The sequence below is a fragment of the Scyliorhinus canicula genome, chromosome 4, assembly GCF_902713615.1.
Source record: "Scyliorhinus canicula chromosome 4, sScyCan1.1, whole genome shotgun sequence".
NCBI classification, from domain to species: domain Eukaryota; kingdom Metazoa; phylum Chordata; class Chondrichthyes; order Carcharhiniformes; family Scyliorhinidae; genus Scyliorhinus; species Scyliorhinus canicula.
Genome location: NC_052149.1, coordinates 47,057,484 through 47,078,572, shown reverse-complemented (window position 1 = coordinate 47,078,572; position 21,089 = coordinate 47,057,484). Strand labels below are relative to the sequence as shown.

General features: G+C 43.3%; 2 protein-coding genes across 8 annotated transcripts in view; one reads left to right on the top strand and one right to left on the bottom strand.

Moving 5' to 3' along the window:
• The window catches only part of LOC119964545 (intracisternal A particle-promoted polypeptide), a 38,137-nt gene extending 36,338 nt beyond the window's left edge, over positions 1 to 1,799 (top strand). Inside the window, exon 8 of one of the 2 annotated variants that reach the window (XM_038794178.1) lies at positions 424 to 1,799. In XM_038794178.1, coding sequence (XP_038650106.1) covers positions 424 to 648 — 225 coding nt within the window. In that variant the 3' untranslated portion in view covers positions 649 to 1,799. The remainder of the gene's footprint in view (positions 1 to 423) is intronic. The other variant, XM_038794179.1, reaches the window with a different exon arrangement.
• Positions 1,800 to 4,980: 3,181 nt separating this feature from the next.
• On the bottom strand, positions 4,981 to 15,500 carry tmem69 (transmembrane protein 69). Of its 6 annotated transcripts, none has more exons than XM_038794182.1 (4): positions 15,355 to 15,465; positions 9,430 to 9,490; positions 8,857 to 8,927; positions 4,981 to 5,980 (listed from the first exon to the last, which is right to left on the bottom strand). In XM_038794182.1, exons 3-4 carry the CDS (start codon positions 8,917 to 8,919, stop codon positions 5,270 to 5,272), a joined length of 774 nt encoding a protein of 257 aa, XP_038650110.1. In that variant the 5' UTR covers positions 8,920 to 8,927; positions 9,430 to 9,490; positions 15,355 to 15,465; the 3' UTR covers positions 4,981 to 5,269. The 6 variants fall into 6 exon arrangements, with proteins under 6 accessions (XP_038650110.1, XP_038650108.1, XP_038650111.1 ...); XM_038794180.1 differs by lacking the exon at positions 8,857 to 8,927 and adding an exon at positions 15,232 to 15,261 and having other exon boundaries at positions 15,355 to 15,461; XM_038794183.1 differs by lacking the exon at positions 8,857 to 8,927 and having other exon boundaries at positions 15,355 to 15,500.
• Positions 15,501 to 21,089: the final 5,589 nt, after the last annotated feature.

Below are 21,089 nucleotides of genomic sequence, written 5' to 3'. Positions count from 1 at the left end.
CAGGTGAGTTGATCTGACAATCCTTCCATGGCCATAATCATATGTATTTCATTGATAAGTCCTATACATGAGAAACTGCCACAACCGTCACAATATACATGTGTGGGTGGGGAGTGGGAGAAGTGAAAATTCTGTATATAATACACCGATCTGCTCGGGCTTCCCCTTGGCACTACTACAAAGGAATGGTTTGAGATCAAGAACATTGGGAATAAATTTGCATGTTGTTTCTGTTGGGTGAATATTAAATGGTCTTGCAAATGACTTGAGACCTGTGCCATTACTGTGGTGTATTACTAGGTAACTCAAGTGAGCCTACCAGATGATCTGGTGGATCGTATCAGTCCAGGCATCTTGCGTGTTTTGGTGAATTCAGATTTATTTTATATTTTTTTTCCCTCCCCATCCCGTCTTCCTTTCCAGGAGCAGTGGTTTGAGGTTTCACCTATGAAAATGGCAAGAGCTGGTGTTTCGGTCATTGCTGTTAATGGCCTTCTTTATGCAGTGGGAGGTCGAACATCAGGTAGGGATTCCTCCGCTCCTGTCACTCTGGACTCTGTTGAAGTGTATGATCCTCATACAGACACATGGATGGAAATCGGGAACATGATAACTAGCCGCTGTGATGGGGGAGTAGCTGTGCTTTAACAGTTGATTGCTTTCAGATACTTTATCAAAATTACTTCTAGATGGAGAAAATCAGTATGTCAAATTGAACGGTCATCACCTACTTCCATTGTGCTAAAGGAAATATTACAAAGTTCGGACGATTGCCATTGGGTTTTAAGTTGACAGCACAATGAAGACCTGGCAACGTTAATACTAATATACAAAAAACAATTGTGTCACTGAATGAAATGTGTACATATTTCTAAAATTTCATTTGAAATAAACTTGATTTAATGAAAGTGAATTTCAGCACATACCACAGTCATAGATTTTCAGTTGACGTTATGTGATCCAAGTTAATGGCAGAGTTTGAAAATTCCAAAAGCAAATACAATTAGCCCAAATATCAAACAGCTGTTTTCTTAAAAGCTGCATTTTCCTTTCAATACAGTGCAATTTAGAAAAAACAAGAACTTGAAACATAGTTTTTTGTACAAAATTTGAATTAGGGTTGTGGATATGTTCAGTGAAGTCTTCCTTGAATGTAACCGGGTGAATATTTCTGATGGTATTTATGTCGTGACTTAGCTAACCCGTCACCTTTTTAAGTGATATCCAGAGGCTATACTATACCTGAAAATGGTTTTATATATTACCAACATTTCAGCCTAATGCTCCGAGTATGCGACAGCAAAACAATGGCTTACTACCATGAGACTTCATGTGCCACATAAAGATGTACTTTTCTCTGTGTATGGATTGATAAATACTGATTGTTTCTTTTATATATATTTTCTTAATAAATGTATTCAAGCATAATTAATTGTTTTGCTTATATCAATACAATGAAAAATTAGATGCTTTTTACTGTTTAGATATGTTGAATTAACCATATTTCACATAAGACAGGACAAAATCTTTGTTTTTCATCCACCACTGGCAACAATGCCTTCAATTCATCAGGTCTTAAGCTCGAATTAATGCTTTAAACCCCTCCACCCTCGTCGTTCCTTGAAACTGCATCTTCGACCAGACCTTTGGTCTTCTGACCTAATATCTCTCTCTCTGTGGATGGGTGTTGTACATTATCTGATATTATGCTTCTGAAGTGCCTTAGGATGTTTTTATTACTGTCAGTGTGTTACATAAATGAAAGTTTATCATAATAAATTTGCTGTTCCATATCATAATATTTCTTAATCATTATTAAGCTTTGTATTTTGCTTTATATTTATGGGAAATCTAGTTCATTTATTTATTGACTTGACATGTATATGGTGTCAGAAGTACTGTTTCTGCTGAGGTTGGGGCCTTCCAAATACTGCACAAATACCTAACAGTGTTGAGCTCTGGATGATGGTCCATATTTCCAAATAAAGATGCAGAGAGATGCGGAGCTCTTTAAAATCCCCAGGCCAGATGGTGAAGATGGTTCCAAGATTGGAAGCAAAGACAGTTGCGAGTACAGCACTGGAGAGCTTTTAAGTAGACTGAATCTGCCAACGGCAGCTTTGTGAACATGTAAAAATAAAGGAACTTCAGAAGCTCTAAGGAGCTTCTGATGCAAAATAATCCTAAAAATAAAATCCGCTAAATGTTGTGCTCTTCTGACCTGAACCCCAGTTCAAAAGCAGGTAGAGTTGCTCTTCAATTAAGTTTTAAAACTGACGAGGTTCTCTAAATTTGCATGTTTAGATCACTTGTTTCCAGGGAATTAGAATTAGAATTAAAACAGTACAGCACAGAACAGGCCCTTCGGCCCTCAATGTTGTGCCGAGCAATGATCACCCTACTCAAGCCCACGTATCCACCCTATACCAGTAACCCAACAACCCCCATTAACATTATTTTTTTTAGGACACTAAGGGCAATTTAGCATGGCCAATCCACCTAACCCGCACATCTTTGGACTGTGGGAGGAAACCCACGCACACACGGGGAGGATGTGCAGACTCCGCACAGACAGTGACCCAGCCGGGAATCGAACTTGGGACTCTGGAGCTGTGAAGCATTGATGCTAACCACCATGCTACCGTGTTGCCCATGAGCAGTAGCCTAAATAGGACAGATGAGGTTGAAACACAATATATTTAACAACTCCTTCCAGACTATTCACATCACCGTGAAAGATTTACTAGTGGAAAACATTTATAAAAAAAAATTTAGAGTACCCAATTCATTTTTTCCTATTCACGGGCAATTTAGTGTGGCCAATCTACCTACCCTGCACATCTTTGGGTTGTGGGGGTGAAACCCATGCAAACACGGGGAGAATGTGCAAACTCTCCACGGACAGTGACCCAAAGCCAGGATCAAACCTGGGACCTCGGCATCATAAGGCAGCTGTGCTAACCAATGCGCCACCGTGCTGCCTGTGCAAACATTTCTTACGGTTACAAGTTTATCTCTCCCTTAGGTGGATTAATTCTAAAAATTGTATATTACCCAAGATGGATTTTGGTTTCTTAACACTAATTAATTGACTGATTCACCACACCGACATTTTATTATGAGCATTTTATTCCTACCAAATCAAGTTTTTAGTGCAAACTCAATGTTTACTAGTCTTCAGCTCGGTTGTCTAATGTTTAAACCGATGATGCAATCAAAAATACTGCAAAAAAAAACTGCAAAATGCAATACTTTCTAAAATGTTACAGGAACTCTTACGTTCGGAATTTTTACACGGGATATGCTTAAATTCAACATCAGTGACCACTCCAAATATGCTGGTATGCTCAAACAGAGTATTTATCCTTATCTACCTGATATGTGTCGAAGTCCCCTGAATGGAACAACAATTATTTCTCATTTACTGGAATACAATCGGATGCCACAACTTGCCCTCCTTGTCTTCAGTGGGCAGATTGAATATACACTACCAGACTAAGGTTTAGAGTATAAACTAACAGTCAAAGCTATCTACTTTAAACAGGTGAATGAATGATCATTACAAAAATAATTTACAAACTTTGAAATGTAAAAACATACCAGATGCTTCTCCTGTCACCTTGCAACATAATAGTATTCCTTAAAACACAGCCACTCATTTTGTACATAACAAAATGCCACGACAATCTCTGCTTAGTTCAGTACGAATGTTGGCTTCAGACTGACTGATTGAGCTGATATTGCCCAATTAATATAAGGCACTGGGAAGCTCCTGGACCCAGTGTTTTTTTAAGCTAAGTGACTATAATTAATCATGGCCCTGACGTACATCGTCATCCTAAACAAGCTGACAATCTCAGGATGCCAGTCTCTACCAACAAATGACTATTTATATTGACATAATTGATTAAATAATACCAGCTAATTTAATTCCACATACCTGAAAAAAGTGACAGACTATCAAAACTTTTGGACAGCTTGCAAAAAGACTACCAACTGGAATGAGGTAACAACAATTTTTACTGCATGAGAAGCAAATGCTGATGGGTTGGCAGGTGGATTCTGGTGGAGGCGTTGCTATGGAGAAAGCAGCATTGAAATCTGTTCCCTCAACTTTTGAAAGAGGTGCAAAGTGTGGATATGATCTGTTGCATGCTGCTATTATGCAGCAGCAACATAACTCCACTAATAGGATGCTGCAGCCAAGCCAACAAGATGTTCTGCCTCACACAAATGAGCAATATGGTAGATGAACTTCAGTGCCGGCATGATGGTAGGTTTATAGGTTGTACGTCTCAGTGATTGGCAGATTGTATCAAACTGCATGTTCCTTTGCCGTTTGCAACAGGCAATGTACTGACCATACCCAATCAGCCCATGCTGGCAAAACTCAAAACATAATGTTCAACATTAGATGTGATTGGACAACAGCTTGCTAAACAATCCTGATTGTGATAAGAATTACAATGAAAACCACGTTAGGACTGTAAGTTGGGATTGCAGTGTGGCTCACTTACACATGCTAGAAGCCACATATATTCACACACAAGTTCCTGTCCTTTGCAGACAGAAGGATTATGTCCACACTTTGCACCCCTTTCGACAAAATAAAAGCTTTACCAAGTCCTTCCCTGGTTGATTCCCCAGGGCAATGCTTTGACCAATCAGAGTCCATTTGCCAGTCAACCAGCACTCTCTTCTAATGCAGCATAAATTATTGTTCCCCCATTAGTTAATTTCTCGCAGGCAATTCTGATGAGTGCATGACTTCCAGCAATTTGTCAATGTAGTTATCTGCCTGATTGGTTCATATCCAGGTATGTTGCAAACAATCAAACCATGCATACAAAGGATTTCTGCTGAAGTCCTAAATTGTGAATATTGGCCAGGCAGTAATTCAATGAATAAATCTGTATTAAATAGCTAGCAATAAATCCCTTTAACCGTGTGAGATTGTAGCCAGTAATAAAGAAACCGATAAACTTTGACACTAAGACCTTTATTCAGCATTCACTATTGTTACTTTTTTTCTTGCTAGTTCACAATATTGAAAATACTTTTACATGATCTGTTTTTAAAAAAACTGAAGGAATAATATATAAGTTAGATACCTTTTAAATGGATTTTGAAAAAGGTGACGAGGCTCCCTCTGAAATATAACTTATTCATGAATTAGCTGTTTGTTCTCTCATTTAATTTGAGTTAGTTTCATTTTAAAGTGCACTCTGCTGCTACTGCTACCCAATTTTAAAAATCGACCCCGGTGATTTTATTTTCTGTCGGACACCAGCTTTTTCTCAGGATATATATTTTTGATCATTAATGTGGCAACTAAGGAGAATGTTGCTACCACAGTCATCACGGTTCGAAAAGCTCTGAACCAACTTGGATAACCTGGGAGTAAGGCTAAGTCATAATGCAATGCGATACCAAGACCCATGATGATCAGAACTGCTGCTTCAGTGAGATTATCATGTAATAATAGGGCTAACCAGGCTAGTAAAGAAGGAACAACACTATTTCCCAGATTCAACCAGTCAGGTTTTGCAGGACTGCTTTCTGGAATTGAAAATCCCCAACGTGCTCCTCCAAGGAAAGAAAGAATTGTTGCTCCATATGCAATTTGAGCAAATGCTAGTTCAGGGAAATATGTCTCTGTTATGGCCATAATAAGGGGAGCTGATACAAAAGGAATTACTCCACCATAGCCGAGGTAGAGGGCAGGTTTGGGACTGTTCTTGAGTTCTCTGAAATCATATCTTATCAAGTCTAATTCACGTTTCTCTGGTTCCTCCACCTTCTTTATCTTGAATGCTCTACAGGACACATGAAAACAGCTTGTCGGAGTCCAGAAAGATGCAGTTCTTTGCAAGTACTTGATATTTTGATGTGTCATAAATCTTCTCTGTTGACAAGGGGTCAATAAGTTATAGGACGTGATATTCCTCGATTCATTTGGAAACACTGCTAATTTTTGAACCTGGAGTGTAGAGGAACAATTATTAGTACAATACATATGTGTAAGATACAGTGGACCCAGAGTTTGTCTTAGTTGCCGGAAGCTACAATATTGTAAATATTGCTAGATATATTGATGTGCTGAATGCACAAACATGTAACACAACCAATAATAATAATCTTTATTGTCACAAGTAGGCTTACATTAACACTGCAATTAAGTTACTGTGAAAAGCCCCTAGTCGCCACATTCCGGTGCCTGTTTGTGTACATAGAGGGAGAATTCAAAATATCCAATTCACCTAACAGCACGTCTTTCGGGACTTGTAGGAGAAAGGAGCACCCGGCGGAAACCCACACAGACACAGGGAGAACGTGCAGACTCTGCACAGACAGTGACACAAGCCAGGAATCGAACCTGGGGGACCCTGGCACTGTGAAGCAACAGTGCTAACCACTGTGCCACCATGCCGCCCCATGACTTATACTGGTGCTCCAGAAGGGCCAGTTAGCTTAGATGGCCAGCGTGTGAATCAAATTAATGCCAACAGCGCATGTTCGATTCCTGTTCTGGTTGAGGTAGATTTGAGGTCTTCCCCTTAGAGTGGATGACAATGACAAACCATCACTGACACAAAACATGACAAGAAAATGGCTCAAGCATCAGGTAAACAATCAGCCAAGCACCTATCTTCTTGCAAAGCCCACAAATTAATTAATTGGTGCTGTATAATGAGGTGGGAAAGAAGCCCAATTCTCTACAAACTAGATTTTAAAATAAATAATTTTTTCTTGTGCGAGAAGGAGGAGCTTTCAGAATTCCTAACCATGACGAGTTTAAAGTTACAGACTTTGGTAACAAATAAAATTGTACAATGCTATTTCTCAGGTCTTCAATACTTTGATTCAATGAGTTTCAAATGATTGGGTTGTCAGATTTACTGATTAAGTCAAACTTCCATTTGACCTGGATGTTGGTGCCAACAAAACAATGCATTAACACGATAGACAGGAGGAAGAAGTGGTTTTTTATCATGATCGCAACATTAGATCGTTGCCTGTACTATGTTGCCATAGCGCTCCACGGTAAACAATTTGTCGCTAATGTTTCAGCTCAATGTGTCACATACATCTCCCACATTTAAAAGCAAACACATTACTTGTTCCAGTAGATTATGGTTCTCAAGTACCTTCAACTGACTGGTTTAAGAGCAGCAGTTCACCTTTCCCACATCATTCCGACCCTCCTGTCAAAAATGCTAACCTTTACTGGACCATGGCTGCATAAATGTGACACTGTCATCTCACCCAAATGATAATTCTTCATTGATGAACCATCATCACAAACTTGTCAGACACTTGTTAGGTGATATCAACACACAGTTTTTACTGTTAGTCTCGAGATGGCAATCAGGAACAAATTCCAAACTATTTTCACTATATTACTCAGACCAAATTCAGAGCCCGAAATGCCAAACTGCCTATCTCAGTACCTGGGATCTTTGTGAGATTGCATGGTCCATTTACACACTGGGCAGTGTGTTTACGATTAAGCACACAGGCCACCAGGGTTATATAGTTCTGGATAACCCTATATCTTTATATTGTTCTATGGCAACCTATATTCAGGAGTTAGCTTTTACATGTATGTCTGTATGTCAATGATACCTAACTTCATGTTGTTCTTTTGCTGCCAAGCTGTGATCGGCAAGACAGATGACTTTCTGTCCAACTACCACGAGAAACTTTGAAGCATTTCTTTACTTGAAAGTTTGCTTCAAGTTGGATCCACAAAGATTTTAAAATTCTTGCAGTAGTTTCCCAAAACATTGCATGGCTTCAAAGCAATCTAACTCCAATCATCTACAGCTTCACCGTTGTGGCAAAGCTTATATTCACCATGGCAATGCACTCAGACTCTTTACCCAAACTTCTCTACCACGCCACAACTTTCCCTGCATTCAAAAGCCTCCTCAAAACTTGTTTTCAGCTGCACTTTTGGTCAGTTCTTGTAACTTCGCTTCCTCTTTCGGCTCTATATCCCCGGAGGTAGCTGTTGAATGCTTAAAAGTCATTTTCTAAGGTTTAAGCTATTGCTGCTGATTCTTCAGATGCCCAGGGATTAGCAAGTTTCCCTTTGGATCATAAGGGAGCAATAAAAATCACAACAAAGTCCTCTCATTCTATGGATCTGTGCACTTACTGAAGAAGTGGTGCACTGTGATTTGTTCTGAACAACAATTTCTCCCTGCATTATTGACTTCAAAAGTCTCCTATTGACTCCTGCAGTTTCAACTATTTTTAACTGCTGATCTTCCTCCCCCTCCCTACCCCAATATTAGCATGTTTTCTATTTGTTGAAATATTTTGCATTATATTAACCATTGATCAGACACTGGATCAGCCATATACTGTGGCTATAACAGCCGGTCAGAAACTGGGAATGCTGAGGCGAGTATTTCACCTAAAACTTCCCAAAGACTGTCCACCATCTACAAGACACAAGTCAGGAATGTGATGGAATAATCCCTACTTGTCTGGATGAGTGCAGTTCCAACAAAAGGCTCAACACCATTCAGGACAAAGCAATCCGCTTGACTGGGACCCCATCCACCACCTTATACAGTCACCCCTTCCACTGTTGACACACAGTGGCAGCACTGTGTACCATCTACAAGATGCACTGCAGCACCTCACCATTGCTCCTTCAACAGCAACTTCCAAACCTCTGATCTTTACCTCCGAGAAGGACAAGGGCAGCAGATGTGTGGGAATACCACCATCCGCAAGTTAACCTTCAAGCCACACACCATCCTGACTTGAAATAATATCACCATTCCTTCAATGTCACTGGGTCAAAATCGTAGAACTCGCTTCCTAACAGCATTGTGGGTGTACCTGCACCAGATGTATGGCAGCGCTTGAAGGTGGCTCACCACCACCTTCGAGGGAAATGGGCATGAAACATCCTGTGAAAGAATAAAAAACTCCTAAAAAGAATGACCTATATATTTTGATTGTTGAGTGCCTTGTTTTTGACTCATCAGCAGTTAGAATTGAAATATGGATTAATATTCATATTATCAAAATGAATTTTTAATAGGAATCTAGATGACATACAATAGTACTTTTACATTGACTTAAGCCATCTTGGGCTATATTGTCATTATTTTTATTTTTACGACTGCACTGTTTACTGGAAAAGTTGAAGCACCTCACAGTACTGTACTCAAATCTAGTGTGCGTAGTTTTTTAAAGTAAATTTAGAGTACCCAATTTGTTTTATCCAATTAAGGGGCAATTTAGCAGAGCCAATCCACGTACTCTGCACATCTATTTGGGTTCTGGGGGAGAATATGCAAACTCCACACAAACAGTGACCCAGGGCCAAGGGTCCTTGGTGCCGTGAGGCATCAGTGCTAACCCCTGCACCACCCCCCAAAAAAGTCTTTAAGCATTTTTGACACTTACTTTACTAGTTATTTGAAAGCATCGCCTCACCAAAAAAGCAAACATCTTAAGAGCAGGATACCTGCAAAAAAATGAAATAAAATGCTCAAATAAGTCTATATAATAATTGACTATTAATACAGTTAGGGTGCAATTAAGAGAATTTTTTTTAAATTAAATTCAATCAAGTAGATATAGCCTGGTTGCCTTTTATTCTTGATAGTAATCATTAATTTAAATTTAGTCATGTTTGACCCAACACAGTTTTAATTTAAATATTGCAGTCGCTACTCGACAAGACAGTCGTATATTTCCCATTCTATACTTCTCAGTGTGGTAATTAACTGCCTGTGTGTTTACCGTTTCTCTATTTCCAATTCTTAATTTAAGCTATATTTTAAACATGTTTTTGATGCCAATTTGGAATAGCCATTTTGTATTGAACTCCCCTGATGGGAAAATCACAAAAGGACCGTTCAAGTGCTATTACAAATATAACGACAAGCATATCTTAATGGAAGAATTCTACCCAAGAGTCAATTTACCGACATTATAATGTCTTCCCCGTTCTTCAAATGGAAGCATTTCCACAAAGTGCAGAGACATGCCTGGGTGGTGACAGCAGATGTCAAAATAGATATAAACGTTTAGCCTCAGGGCGGCACTTTAGAAAATACTGGAAGACTGACATGATGTTATTATGATATCCATTCTCCCTAAAAGCATGATTACTCCTGCCATTCATTAAGATGTTGAATAACAAAAAATCTCTATTCCTAATGTACATTCAATTCACAGTTGTAAAGCCCAAAACAATACCAAAGGACAGTTGGACTGCTGTTGCAAAAAAAATGTTAAATTAGCAAACAACACATCTCTGCTATGCACTAAGACTTATTCATGGGCAGCACGGTGGCACAGTGGGGTAGCCCTGCAGCCTCACAGCGCCGAGGTCCCCGGTTCGATCCCAGCTCTGGGTCACTGTCTGTGTGGAGTTTGTACATTCTCCCCGTGTCTGCGTGGGTTTCACCCCCAAAACCCAAAGATGGGCAGGTTAGGTGGATTGGCCACTCTAAATTGCCCCTTAATTGAAAAAAAAATGAATTGGGTACTCTAAATTTATTTTTAAAAACTGTTATTCATAGAATCCCTCAGTGCAGGAGGCCATTTGGTCCAACAAATCTGCACCTACCCTCCAAAAGAGCTTAAAGAGCATTCTAGCTAGGCCCACTCCCCCGCCCTATCTCTGTAATCCCACCTAATCTGCACCAAGGAGCAATTTAGCATAGCCAATCCACCTACCCCACATCTTTGGACTATGAGAGTCAACTGAAACACTCGCGGGAAACCTATGTAGACTTGGGAAGAACATGTAATCTCCAGAGAAGGCCATCCAATTTTGGAATCGAATTCAGTTCCCTGGTGCTCTGAAGCAGCAGTGTTATCTTGAGAACTCCTGCGGCACTTGAATTGTGCATTTAAAAAGCAGCTATTGGTCTCATAAACCCATTTATATTATATAAAAGCAAATTACTGTGGATGCTGGAATCTGAAACTAAAGAGAAAATGCTGGAAAATCTCAACAGGTCTGGCAGCATCTGTAGGGAGAGGAAAGATCAAACGTTTCGAGTCCAGGTGACCCTTTGTCAAAGCTCATTTTGAGAATATACTCATTTATATTCCCTGGCATCAACTGTAATTCTCCCTTGGCTCAGTCTGTGGCCTCAAGTAAAAGAATTGTGGGTTCAAGCGCTACACTAGAGACTTGAGCATACAGTCTAGGTTGGCATTTCAGTGTAGTGCTGAGGGAGTACTAACTTCTGGATTTAACATCAAACCACTGCCTCAGCTGCCCTCTCGGATGGACACAGCAGATTCCATGGCAGTATTCAAATAATAGAAGAGCAGGGAATTTTTGGTATGACTTGGCTCAGATTTATCCTTCAGCCACCATGACTAAAACATGCAATGAACCCAATTCACATTGAGTAATCAGTTAAGTACTAAAACTATCAAACAAAGTCTGAAACACCATAGCTGCTGGAAATCTAATTAAAAATCAAAAAAGCTGGAAACACTCAGCATGTTGAGCAACGCCCAAAGAGACAACAAAAATTGATGTTTTGGATATTATCCTTTCTTCAGAACTGGAAGATATTAGTTGTTTAGTAGTACAGAACTTGAGTATTACTGAAAAAAGTGAGACATGTCGAACCTCTTCACCTTGCGGTCATCAGGACACTTCGCAAGAATACCAACGTCAGGGAAAACATCAACTTGTACTGTGTGAGTGTGCTGATTGGTAGAGGCGTTGCCATGGAATGCACCTGTTCTTTGCAGACAGAATATGGACACACATGGTCCTTATTTCAGCTAAATAAAATAAGTGACTGCCATTTGCTGACTCAGTCCTCGGGTCAATGCATTGACCAATCACAATCAAGCTGCCTGGTTCAAATTTCCAAAAACGATTGGCAGTTAACTGGTGCATTCTCCAGGTCTCTTTTTCAGCTATATAGGAAGATATTTCTGGTGGACTCCATTTAAAAAGGAACAGGAAAAGGAAAAAAAACAAAAAGTATACAATGATCACTTATGCAGAAAAATAAATAAATTGACTTGGCAAGTGCTTCAGTGGAGATGGTTAAATGGCAGAAAGATGTCTGCATGTCGCAAAATAAGGCATAGTGAGCAAAAATAAAGATATACATATGATATTGGATAATGAGTGAATGGGTAGTTAGAAGTATAAAAGAATTGGCAAAATAAAGACATCTCCAGAGAACAAATCCCACATGGCAGATTGGTCAAAAAAATAAAAGCCCATGAAATACTGTGTAATGTGGCAAACTGGATAAAAAGTTGGCTTAGTAGCAGGAAATAAAGGGTAATCGTCGATAGATGCCCTTGCGAATGGAAAGTTGTTTCAAGTGATGTTCCACAGGACTCGGTGTTGGGACCCTTACTCTTTGTGATATATTTTAACAATTTAGACATCAACGTGGGGAGCACGATTGAGGAATTTGCAGATGACACAAAGATTGACTGAGTTGTTGATAGTGTAGAGCAGGGGTGGGCAAACTTTTCCGTGCAAGGGCCACATTCAGAAATTCACAATTTTAAAGGGCCGCATAGTATATTAAGTAAAATAATTACTTCACCCGGTTATGATTCTGGGCACCTCATATAGAACATAGAACAGTACAGCACAGAACAGGCCCTTCGGCCCTCGACGTTGTGCCGAGCAATGATCACCCTACTCAAGTCAATTTATCCACCCTATACCAGTAAGTAACCCAACAGCCCCCCCCCCCGTTAACCTTAAAAAAAAATTAAAAATTAAAAATTTTTTTTATTTTTTTTAATGACTTGGTGGGCCGCATAAAGACCTTTGGCGGGCCGCATGCGGCCCGCGGGCCGTAGTTTTCCCACCCCTGGTGTAGAGGATAGCTATGATCTCCGAAATGATGTACATGGGTTTATGGAGTGCGTGGTAAATTGGCAGATGGATTTTAAAACAGGAGATGTGTGAAGTCATGCTTTTAGAGAGGTCAAACAGTTTTAGGGAATACATGATAAATGGAAATATGCTAAGAACATAAGAACTAGGAGCAGGAGTAGGCCATCTGGCCCCTCGAGCCTGCTCCGCCATTCAATGAGATCATGGCTGATCTTTTGTGGACTCAGCTCCACTTTCCGGCCCGAACACCATAACCCTTAATCCCTTTATTCTTCAAAAAACTATCTATCTTTACCTTAAAAACATGTAATGAAGGAGCCTCAACTGCTTCACTGGGCAAGGAATTCCATAGATTCACAACCCTTTGGGTGAAGAAGTTCCTCCTAAACTCAGTCCTAATCCACTTCCCCTTATTTTGAGGCTATGTCCCCTAGTTCTGCTTTCACCCGCCAGTGGAAACAACCTGCCCGCATCTATCCTATCTATTCCCTTCATAATTTTAAATGTTTCTATAAGATCCCCCCTCATCCTTCTACATTCCAACGAGTACAGTCCCAGTCTACTCAACCTCTCCTCATAATCCAACCCCTTCAGCTCTGGGATTAACCTAGTGAATCTGGGATTAACCTACTGAATCTGGGATTAACCTAGTGAATCTCCTCTGCACACCCTCCAGTGCCAGTACGTCCTTTCTCAAGGGGTAGATGAAGTGAGAGTTCTTGTCATACAGGTACACAGGTCCCTAAAGGCAACAGTTTAAGAAAACATGGTTGTAAAGAAAGCATATGGAATTATCTTCTTCATTGGCAGAGGTATAGAATATAAAAGTAAGGATATAATGTTGGAATTGTATAAAACATCGGTAAGGCCACAACTGTAGTATTGTGTGCAGTTCTGGTCATTACATTACAGGAAGGACATAATTGTTCTGGAGAGTACAGAGAGGTTTACAAGAATGTTGCCAGGGCCAGAAAGTGAAGCTAAGAGGAGAGATTGATAGGTTGGTGTTATTTGATTTGGAACAAAGAAGGCTGAGGGGTTACTTGATTGAGATGTGCAAAACTACGAGGGGAAGATACAGAATGGACAGAATAAAATTGTTTCCTTGGTAAAGAATTCGAGAACCAGGGGATATATATTCAAGATAAGTGGCAGGAGTGGAGAGGGGGCATGAGGAAACTTTTTTTAAATGCAGGGGGTAGTGGGCTGTCTGGAATTTGCTGCCTGAGTTGGTGGTGGAGGCAGAGACCCTAAATTCTTTGAAAAAGCACCTGGATCGGCACCTTAGGCGCTGTAAGCTACAGGGCTGTGGTTCGATCCTGGTCCCCGGTCACTGCTCGTGTAGAGTTTGCACATTCTACCAACGTCTGGGTGGGTCTCACCCCCACAAGCCAAAAAGATGTACAGTGTAGGTGAATTGGCTATGCTAAATTGCCCCTCAATTGGGGAAAAAAATTATTGGGTGCTCGAAAATTATACTGAAAAAAGGATGCGAACATTGACAATCCCTTGCCTTGAGCTTTGGAAGGTGAGATACCTACAACTGAATGTCTTCCTGGGCCATTCCTCCCACAGTCCAAAGATGTGCAAGTTAGGTGGATTGGACATGATAAATTGCCCTTAGTGTCCAAAATTGCCCTTAGTGTTAGGTGGGGTTACTGGGTTATGGGGATAGGGTGGAGGTGTTAACCTTGGGTAGGGTGCTCTTTCCAGGAGCCGGTGCAGACTCGATGGGCCGAATGGCCTCCTCCTGCACAGTAAATTCTACGATAATTCTATGATAACCACTGCACCACCATGCCGCCTTTGGTGGGTGTTGTACGAGCAGCAACCACTGCTTCCCTGGTCACAGTGGTGTTCAGAAGAAGCACCGACCTGTGATTGGCTAGTAGCACTTGGCCTCCTGTCCTTTAGTATGTAATTCAGTTGGCTTTCGCAGGGGGGCTTCCACAGGCTCTTCAGTCAAAATCCCCCCACCTCATGAATACTACCCAGAGGAATGGAACAAAAACAGAAAATAGGCGAATCACAGCAGGCCTGACAGCATCTGTGGAAAAAGAAGGGAGCTAACGTTTCACGTCTGGATGACAGTCAAAGCATTCGCTGTGTAAAGTGACAACCATCACATTGAGTCCCCGTTTATTAAAATAGTGACACAACATTAACTCCACTCATGTTTGAATTGGGAAAGTACCACTTGGCCAAGAACAGGAACCCCAGCGGATGCGACTGACCTGTCCATGACCGTGAACTCTTAAGACCCCAACTTTTAAAACTGCCATCTTTGACCAGGCCTTTGGTTTTCTGCCTCAATACCTCCTCACGTGGTTTTGTGACATTGCGTTTTATTGTTGATACTGTACCTGTGTAGCGCCATGGGGTGTTTTACTGGGCTTCATAAAGGCGCGAATGTAAAAAAAAGAAAATAAAGTTACTTTTCGATGCGACTGCTCGCCTCCTGAACAGGAATGTCAGTGCACGCTTACCTTCGCCGGGAGAAATCCAGCCACAAAATTACCCAAACTTTACCAAAAACGCAAATCCCTGAGCCAGGGGGAGAGGGGAACTCAGTGGAACCCTGGGAGCAGCGGTTCCTTCCGGGTTATCGCCATTCACTGCCGGGTCAGGGAGCAGACCGGAAGTTGCTCCTGGCTGCTTTCAGTTCCTATCTGGTGCTTCCCCAGGAAAGGGATCGATGACAAACTGGGGAAAAAAACATTCTGCTGCAAACTAACCCCCCCCCCCCCCCCCCCCCAGGCTGCGAGTGCATGAGTCCTTCATTGTTATTTCCATTCTACAGTCTCAGTATTTGCAACACTACTCTCCCCCCCCCCCCCCCTTGTGTTCAGTTTCAGATTGACTGTGCTGAACTAATCAGAAGTGAAGGAAACGATTGACCAACAACAATAGTACACGGGATTACAACGTGAAAAAGCACAAGGGAAATATTTTTTGATTTGATTTATTATTGTCACATGTATTAGTATACCGTGAAATGTATTGTTTCTTGCATGCTGTACAAACAATGCATACCATACATAAGGAAGGAAGGAAGGAGAGACTGCAGAATATAATGTTACAGTTATAGCAAGGTGTAGAGAAAAGATCAACTTAATACGAGGTAGGTCCAGTCTGATGGCAGCAGGGAAGAAGCTGTTCTTGATTCGGTTGGTACGTGACCTCAAAGTTTGATATCTTTTTCCTGGTGGAAGAGAGTATGTCCGTGTGCGTGGGGTCCTTAATTATGCTGGCTGCCTTTCCGAGGCAGCGGGAATTATGGTTCGAGTCAATGGATGGGAGGCTGGTTTGCGTGATAGACTGGGCTGCATTCCCGACTTTTTGTAATTTCCTGTGGTCTTGGGCAGAGCAGGAACCACACCAAGCTGTGATACAACCAGAAATAATGCTTTCTATGTTGCATCTGTAGAAGTTGGTGAGAGTCGTAGCTGACATGCCAAATTTCCTTAGTTCTCTGAGAAAGTAGAGTCATTGGTGGGTTTTCTTAACTATAGTGTTGGCATGGGGGGACCAGGACAGGTTGTTGGTGATCTGTACACCTAAAATCTTGAAGCTCTCGACCCTTTCTACTTTGTTCCCATTGATGTAGATAATGGCATGTTCTCCACTACCCTTCCTGAAGTCGATGACAATCTCCTTCCTTTTGTTGACATTGAGGGAGAGATTATTGTCGTCGCACCAGTTCACCAGATTCTGTCTCATTCCTGTACTCTGTCTTGTCATTTTTTGAAATCCGACCCACTACGATGGTGCCAACAGCAAATTTAGAAATCGAGTTGGAGGGGAATTTGGCCACATAGTCATAGGTGTATAAGGAATAGGGGGCTGAGAACACAGCCTTGTGGGGCACCGGTGTTGAGGATGATCGTGGAGGAAGTGTTGTCTTTTGTGAGTGCCACGAAGAATCCCCCATGAGCCCAATCCGGGAAGCCGGAGTTGATTCGTGCTATGACTAACCTTTCGAAGCACTTCATGATGATAGATGTCAGAGCCACTGGACGATAGTCATTAAGGCACACTGCTTGGATAGGGACCTCAGATTGTTGTAAAGAGAGGTTGAAGATGTCTGCGAATACCCCCACCAGCTGATCCGCGCAAGACATGAGTGCCCATCCGGGCCACTGGCTTTCCGTGGGTTGACCTTCGAGAAGGCTGCTCTGACATCTGCAATGGTGATTTCAGATACAAGTTCTTCTGAGGCGAAGGGCTCGCTCTTGCTGACCTCTTGCTCAAAACATGCATAGAATGTGTTGAGCTCATCAAGGAGGGGTGCATTGGAGCCGGCGATTTTACATGCCTTCATCTTGTAGCCCGTTATGTCTTGCAGACTTTGCCATAGATGGCGGGGGTCCGTTTGGCTAGCCTGGGACTCGAGCTTGGTTCGGTACTGTCTTTTGGCGTTTTTGATGGATTTCTTTAGATCATATCTGGCTTTCTTGTATTGGTCAGGATTGCCTGACTTGAACGCCTCAGACCTTGATTTCAGCAAGCAGTGGATATCCCTGTTCATCCAGGGTTTCCGGTTGGGAAACACGCGGATTTGTTTCTTTGGCACACAGTCTTCTACACACTTACTAATGAAGTCAGTTACTGTAGTGCGTACTCGTTCAGGCTGGTTGCAGAGTTTTTAAATACAGACCAGTCCACTGACTCTAAGCAGTCCCGTAGGAGATCATCCGATTCCTCAGACCAACAATGCACGACTTTGACGGATTCTCCCGCTTCAGTTTTTGCTTACAAGCCGGGAGCAGGAGCACAGCTTTGTGGTCAGATTTGTCAAAGTGTGGGCGGGCAATAGAGCGGTAGGCATGTTTGATATTGTGCAGCAGTGGTTCAGGATGCTTGGGCCACTGGTGGAACAGGTGATGTGTTAGTGGTAACTAGATAGTAAGCACTTGGGCTTCGCCTGATTGAAGTACCCAGCTACAGTGAACAAGGCCTCGAGATGTTTCGTTTCAAGGCTATTTGTGGTGGTGAATATTTCGTACAGTGCGAATTGACCCACCCCTGTTCTATCTGTCAATCCACCCTTGACATAGGTGACACTGGGGGGGTTGTAAACCTCCAGGATTGGCCCAGGAGTCTACAGGAAGGAATTGAAAATCAATCTCCAGGACTCTGCTGTGTGCAACCCTTGAAGGAAATATCATCGGGGCATTAAAATGGATTATTTTAGAAAACATTTTTGACTTGCGGTGGCGGCTATGAAGGAGTAGGTCGCACATTTGGTGGCTCCCGCTCAGGTCAGGCCTTTGGACCTTTTCCCCCGATTTTCTACCGGACAAGGTTTGGAAAATTGATGGCAGAGGCAATTGTTGATTGGATTCCCACATCAGTGCACGAAGAGGCGGACTAGAAGTGCTCACAAAGGAAGAAACAGACGAACAGAGAAGGCTTGGCTGAAGCTGACCGGAGTCCTAGCTTGTCGACCCAGCAGTCAACAGAGCAGCTGATGCAATTTATCCAGGAGGGCTTGGACCCGATTAAAGAATCAATTGCGCGGCTGGAGCTCAGATTGGATGCCCAAGATTGGGTGATCCAGAAAGTAGAGAAGGCGCTGGCTGAGCAGGACGAACATCAAACTGTGGTGGTGCTGGAGGTGGGGATGCTGAGAGACCAGCAGAAAAGGCTCCTGGAGAAGGTGGAGGATCTAGAGAATAGATCCTAAAGGCAGAACCTGAGAATCGTCAGTCTCCCGGAGGTGTCCGAAGGAGCAGACGCTGGGCATACATAGCAGGCATGTTCGAGAATTTGCTGGGGGATAGGACGTTCTCCTGACCCTTGGAGGTGGACAGGGCTCACAGAGCGCTCGCGAGGAAGCTGCGAGTGGGGGACCCCTCGAGGACAATGGTGGTGAGATTCCACAGGTACCTGGATAAGGAGCGTATTTTACAATGGGCCAGGCAGACACGGACTTGTAAATGGGAGAACGGTATCCTGCGGATCTATCAGGACCTGAATGCAGAGGTGGCCAGGAGAAGAGCGGGGTTCAATCAGATAAAGTTGACCCTATTTAAGAAAAAGGTGAAGTTTGGACTGCTGTATCCGGCCCGTCTCTGGGTCACCTATGAGGAGCAACATTTTTATTTTGAGTCGCCCGAGGAAGCAATGGACTTCGCGAAAAGGAAAGGACTGGTGGCGGACTGAGGACTTTGAACTTTTCTGCAATGTTCACTTTAAAAAAGTTCCCTGTTTTTCGGACGTTATTTGTAATGCCTTCTGTATTGATTGGGGGCCAGTTGCAGAGTTGAGTGAGTTAAAGTTTACATTTGCACTGATGGGGGCTAGAGGTGTGTTTGTTAGATGCTGGATCTTCTGTTTGATCTTTTCTTTATTTATCGATTTTTTTTTCTAGGGCAATTGTGTTGGGCCTGGTTTTTCGTTTGAGTATGTGTGTATAAGCCGGGGGGGGGACACAATAGGTGGGAGAATGTCTAGCGCCATGGGCGGTGGTCACCAAGCTAGCTGGGCGGGCTAGCTCATAGATGCGCAGTGGGGGGTGAGCAAATGTTATGCTTGTCGAAGGGGTCGGTTTAGATTGTGCTATTACTAGCGGTGGGGGGGAGGACGTTCTGCTGACGAGGGAAGGACTGTTGCTGAGGGACAGAAAGGAGGTCGGGGGCGGAGGCTGCCTGGGGCAGGCTGGTGGAGGCGTGGGATGCGGGCTGGAGACTGGCCCAAAAAAGGTGATGGCTGATCGGCGAAGTGGGGGGGGGGGGATGAGCCCCGCAACTAGGCTGATCACCTGGAATGCAAGAGGACTAATTGGGCCGGTTAAGAGGGCGCGCGTGTTTGCGCATCTGAGGCGGATGTGGTAATGCTACAGGAGACGCACCTTAGAGTAGCTGATCAGATCAGATTAAGGAAGGGATGGGTCGGACAGGTTTTTCACTCGGCGCTGGACTCGAAGATTAGAGGGGTCGCAATCCTGATTAATAAGTGAGTGGTGTTTGAGGCAGGAAGAATAATTACGGATGTGGGAGGCCAGTACATTATGGTCATTGGGAAACTGGAGGGGGTGCAGGTGGTACTAGTAAATATGTATGCGCCAAATTGGGATGATGTGGAGTTTATGAAGAGGATGCTGGGGAAGATCCTGGATCCGAGATTCGCATAAGTTGGTCATGGGAGGGGACTTCAACACAGTTATTGACCCTGGTTTAGACCGATCGAGCTCAAAGATGGGCAGGGTGCCAGCAATGGCAAAGGAGCTAAAGGGGTTCATGGAGCAGATGGGGAGGGGTGGAGCCATGGAGATTTGGGCAGCTGAGAGTGAAGGAGTTTTCCTTCTCCTCACACGTGCATAAAGTGTACTCCCGGATCAATTTTTTTATTTTGAACAGGGCTCTACTGACGGGGGTGGTGGACACGGGGTATTCGGCGATTACAATCCCAGATCATGCCCCGCACTAGAATGACCTACAGGTTAGCAAGGAGAGTAGCCAGTGCCCGCACTGGAGGCTGGACGTGGGACTTTTAGCTGACGAAGAGGTGTGCGGGCGGCTGAGGAAATGTATTCAGAACTACCTGGAAGTCAACGACACGGGTGAATTTTCGGCAGCGGTGGTCTTGGGAGACATTGAAGGCGGTGGTTAGAGGGGAGCTGATCTCGATACAGGCAGACAGGGAGAAGGTAGACAAAGCAGAGATGGACCGACTGATAAAGGAGATATTGCAGGTCGACAGGAGGAATGCGGAGACCCCGGAAGCAAAGCTTTTAAGGGAACAACGGAGGCTACAGGCAGAATTTGGCTTGTTAACTACAGGGAGGGCGGTAGAACAGCTGAGGAAGGCGAGGGGGGCGATCTATGAGCATGGGGAGAAGGCCAGCAGAATGCTTGCCCAGCAGCTTAGAAGGAGGGAGGCTGCCAGGGAGATAGGGAAAGTAAATGGTGGGGACGGGAGCCTGGTTGGAGACCCAGCAGGGGTGAATCAGGCGTTCCAGGAGTTTTACAGTAGGCTGTATGGGTCGGAACCCCCAGCGGGGCCGGAGGAGATGAGGCACTTCTTTGGGGGGCTGAATTTCCCGAAGGTGGACAGGAGGGGGGGGGGGGGGGGGGGTTCGTAGGAGGGCTGGGGACCCCGATCAGGTTGGAAGAGATAGCGGAGGGTCTGAAGGCCATGCAGTCAGGTAAAGCCTCGGGGCCGGATGGTACCCAGTGGAATTCTATAAAAAGTTCTCTGGGATATTGGGGCCGCTGTT

What these genes read in the sequence shown, in the direction of transcription:
- tmem69 (XM_038794180.1), bottom strand. An exon ending in GCTTTCAAATAACTAGTAAA is followed by an intron (nt 5,981 to 9,429) that starts GTAAGTGTCAAA and finishes TCTACACTCCAG; the next exon opens with GTTCAAAAATTAGCAGTGTT.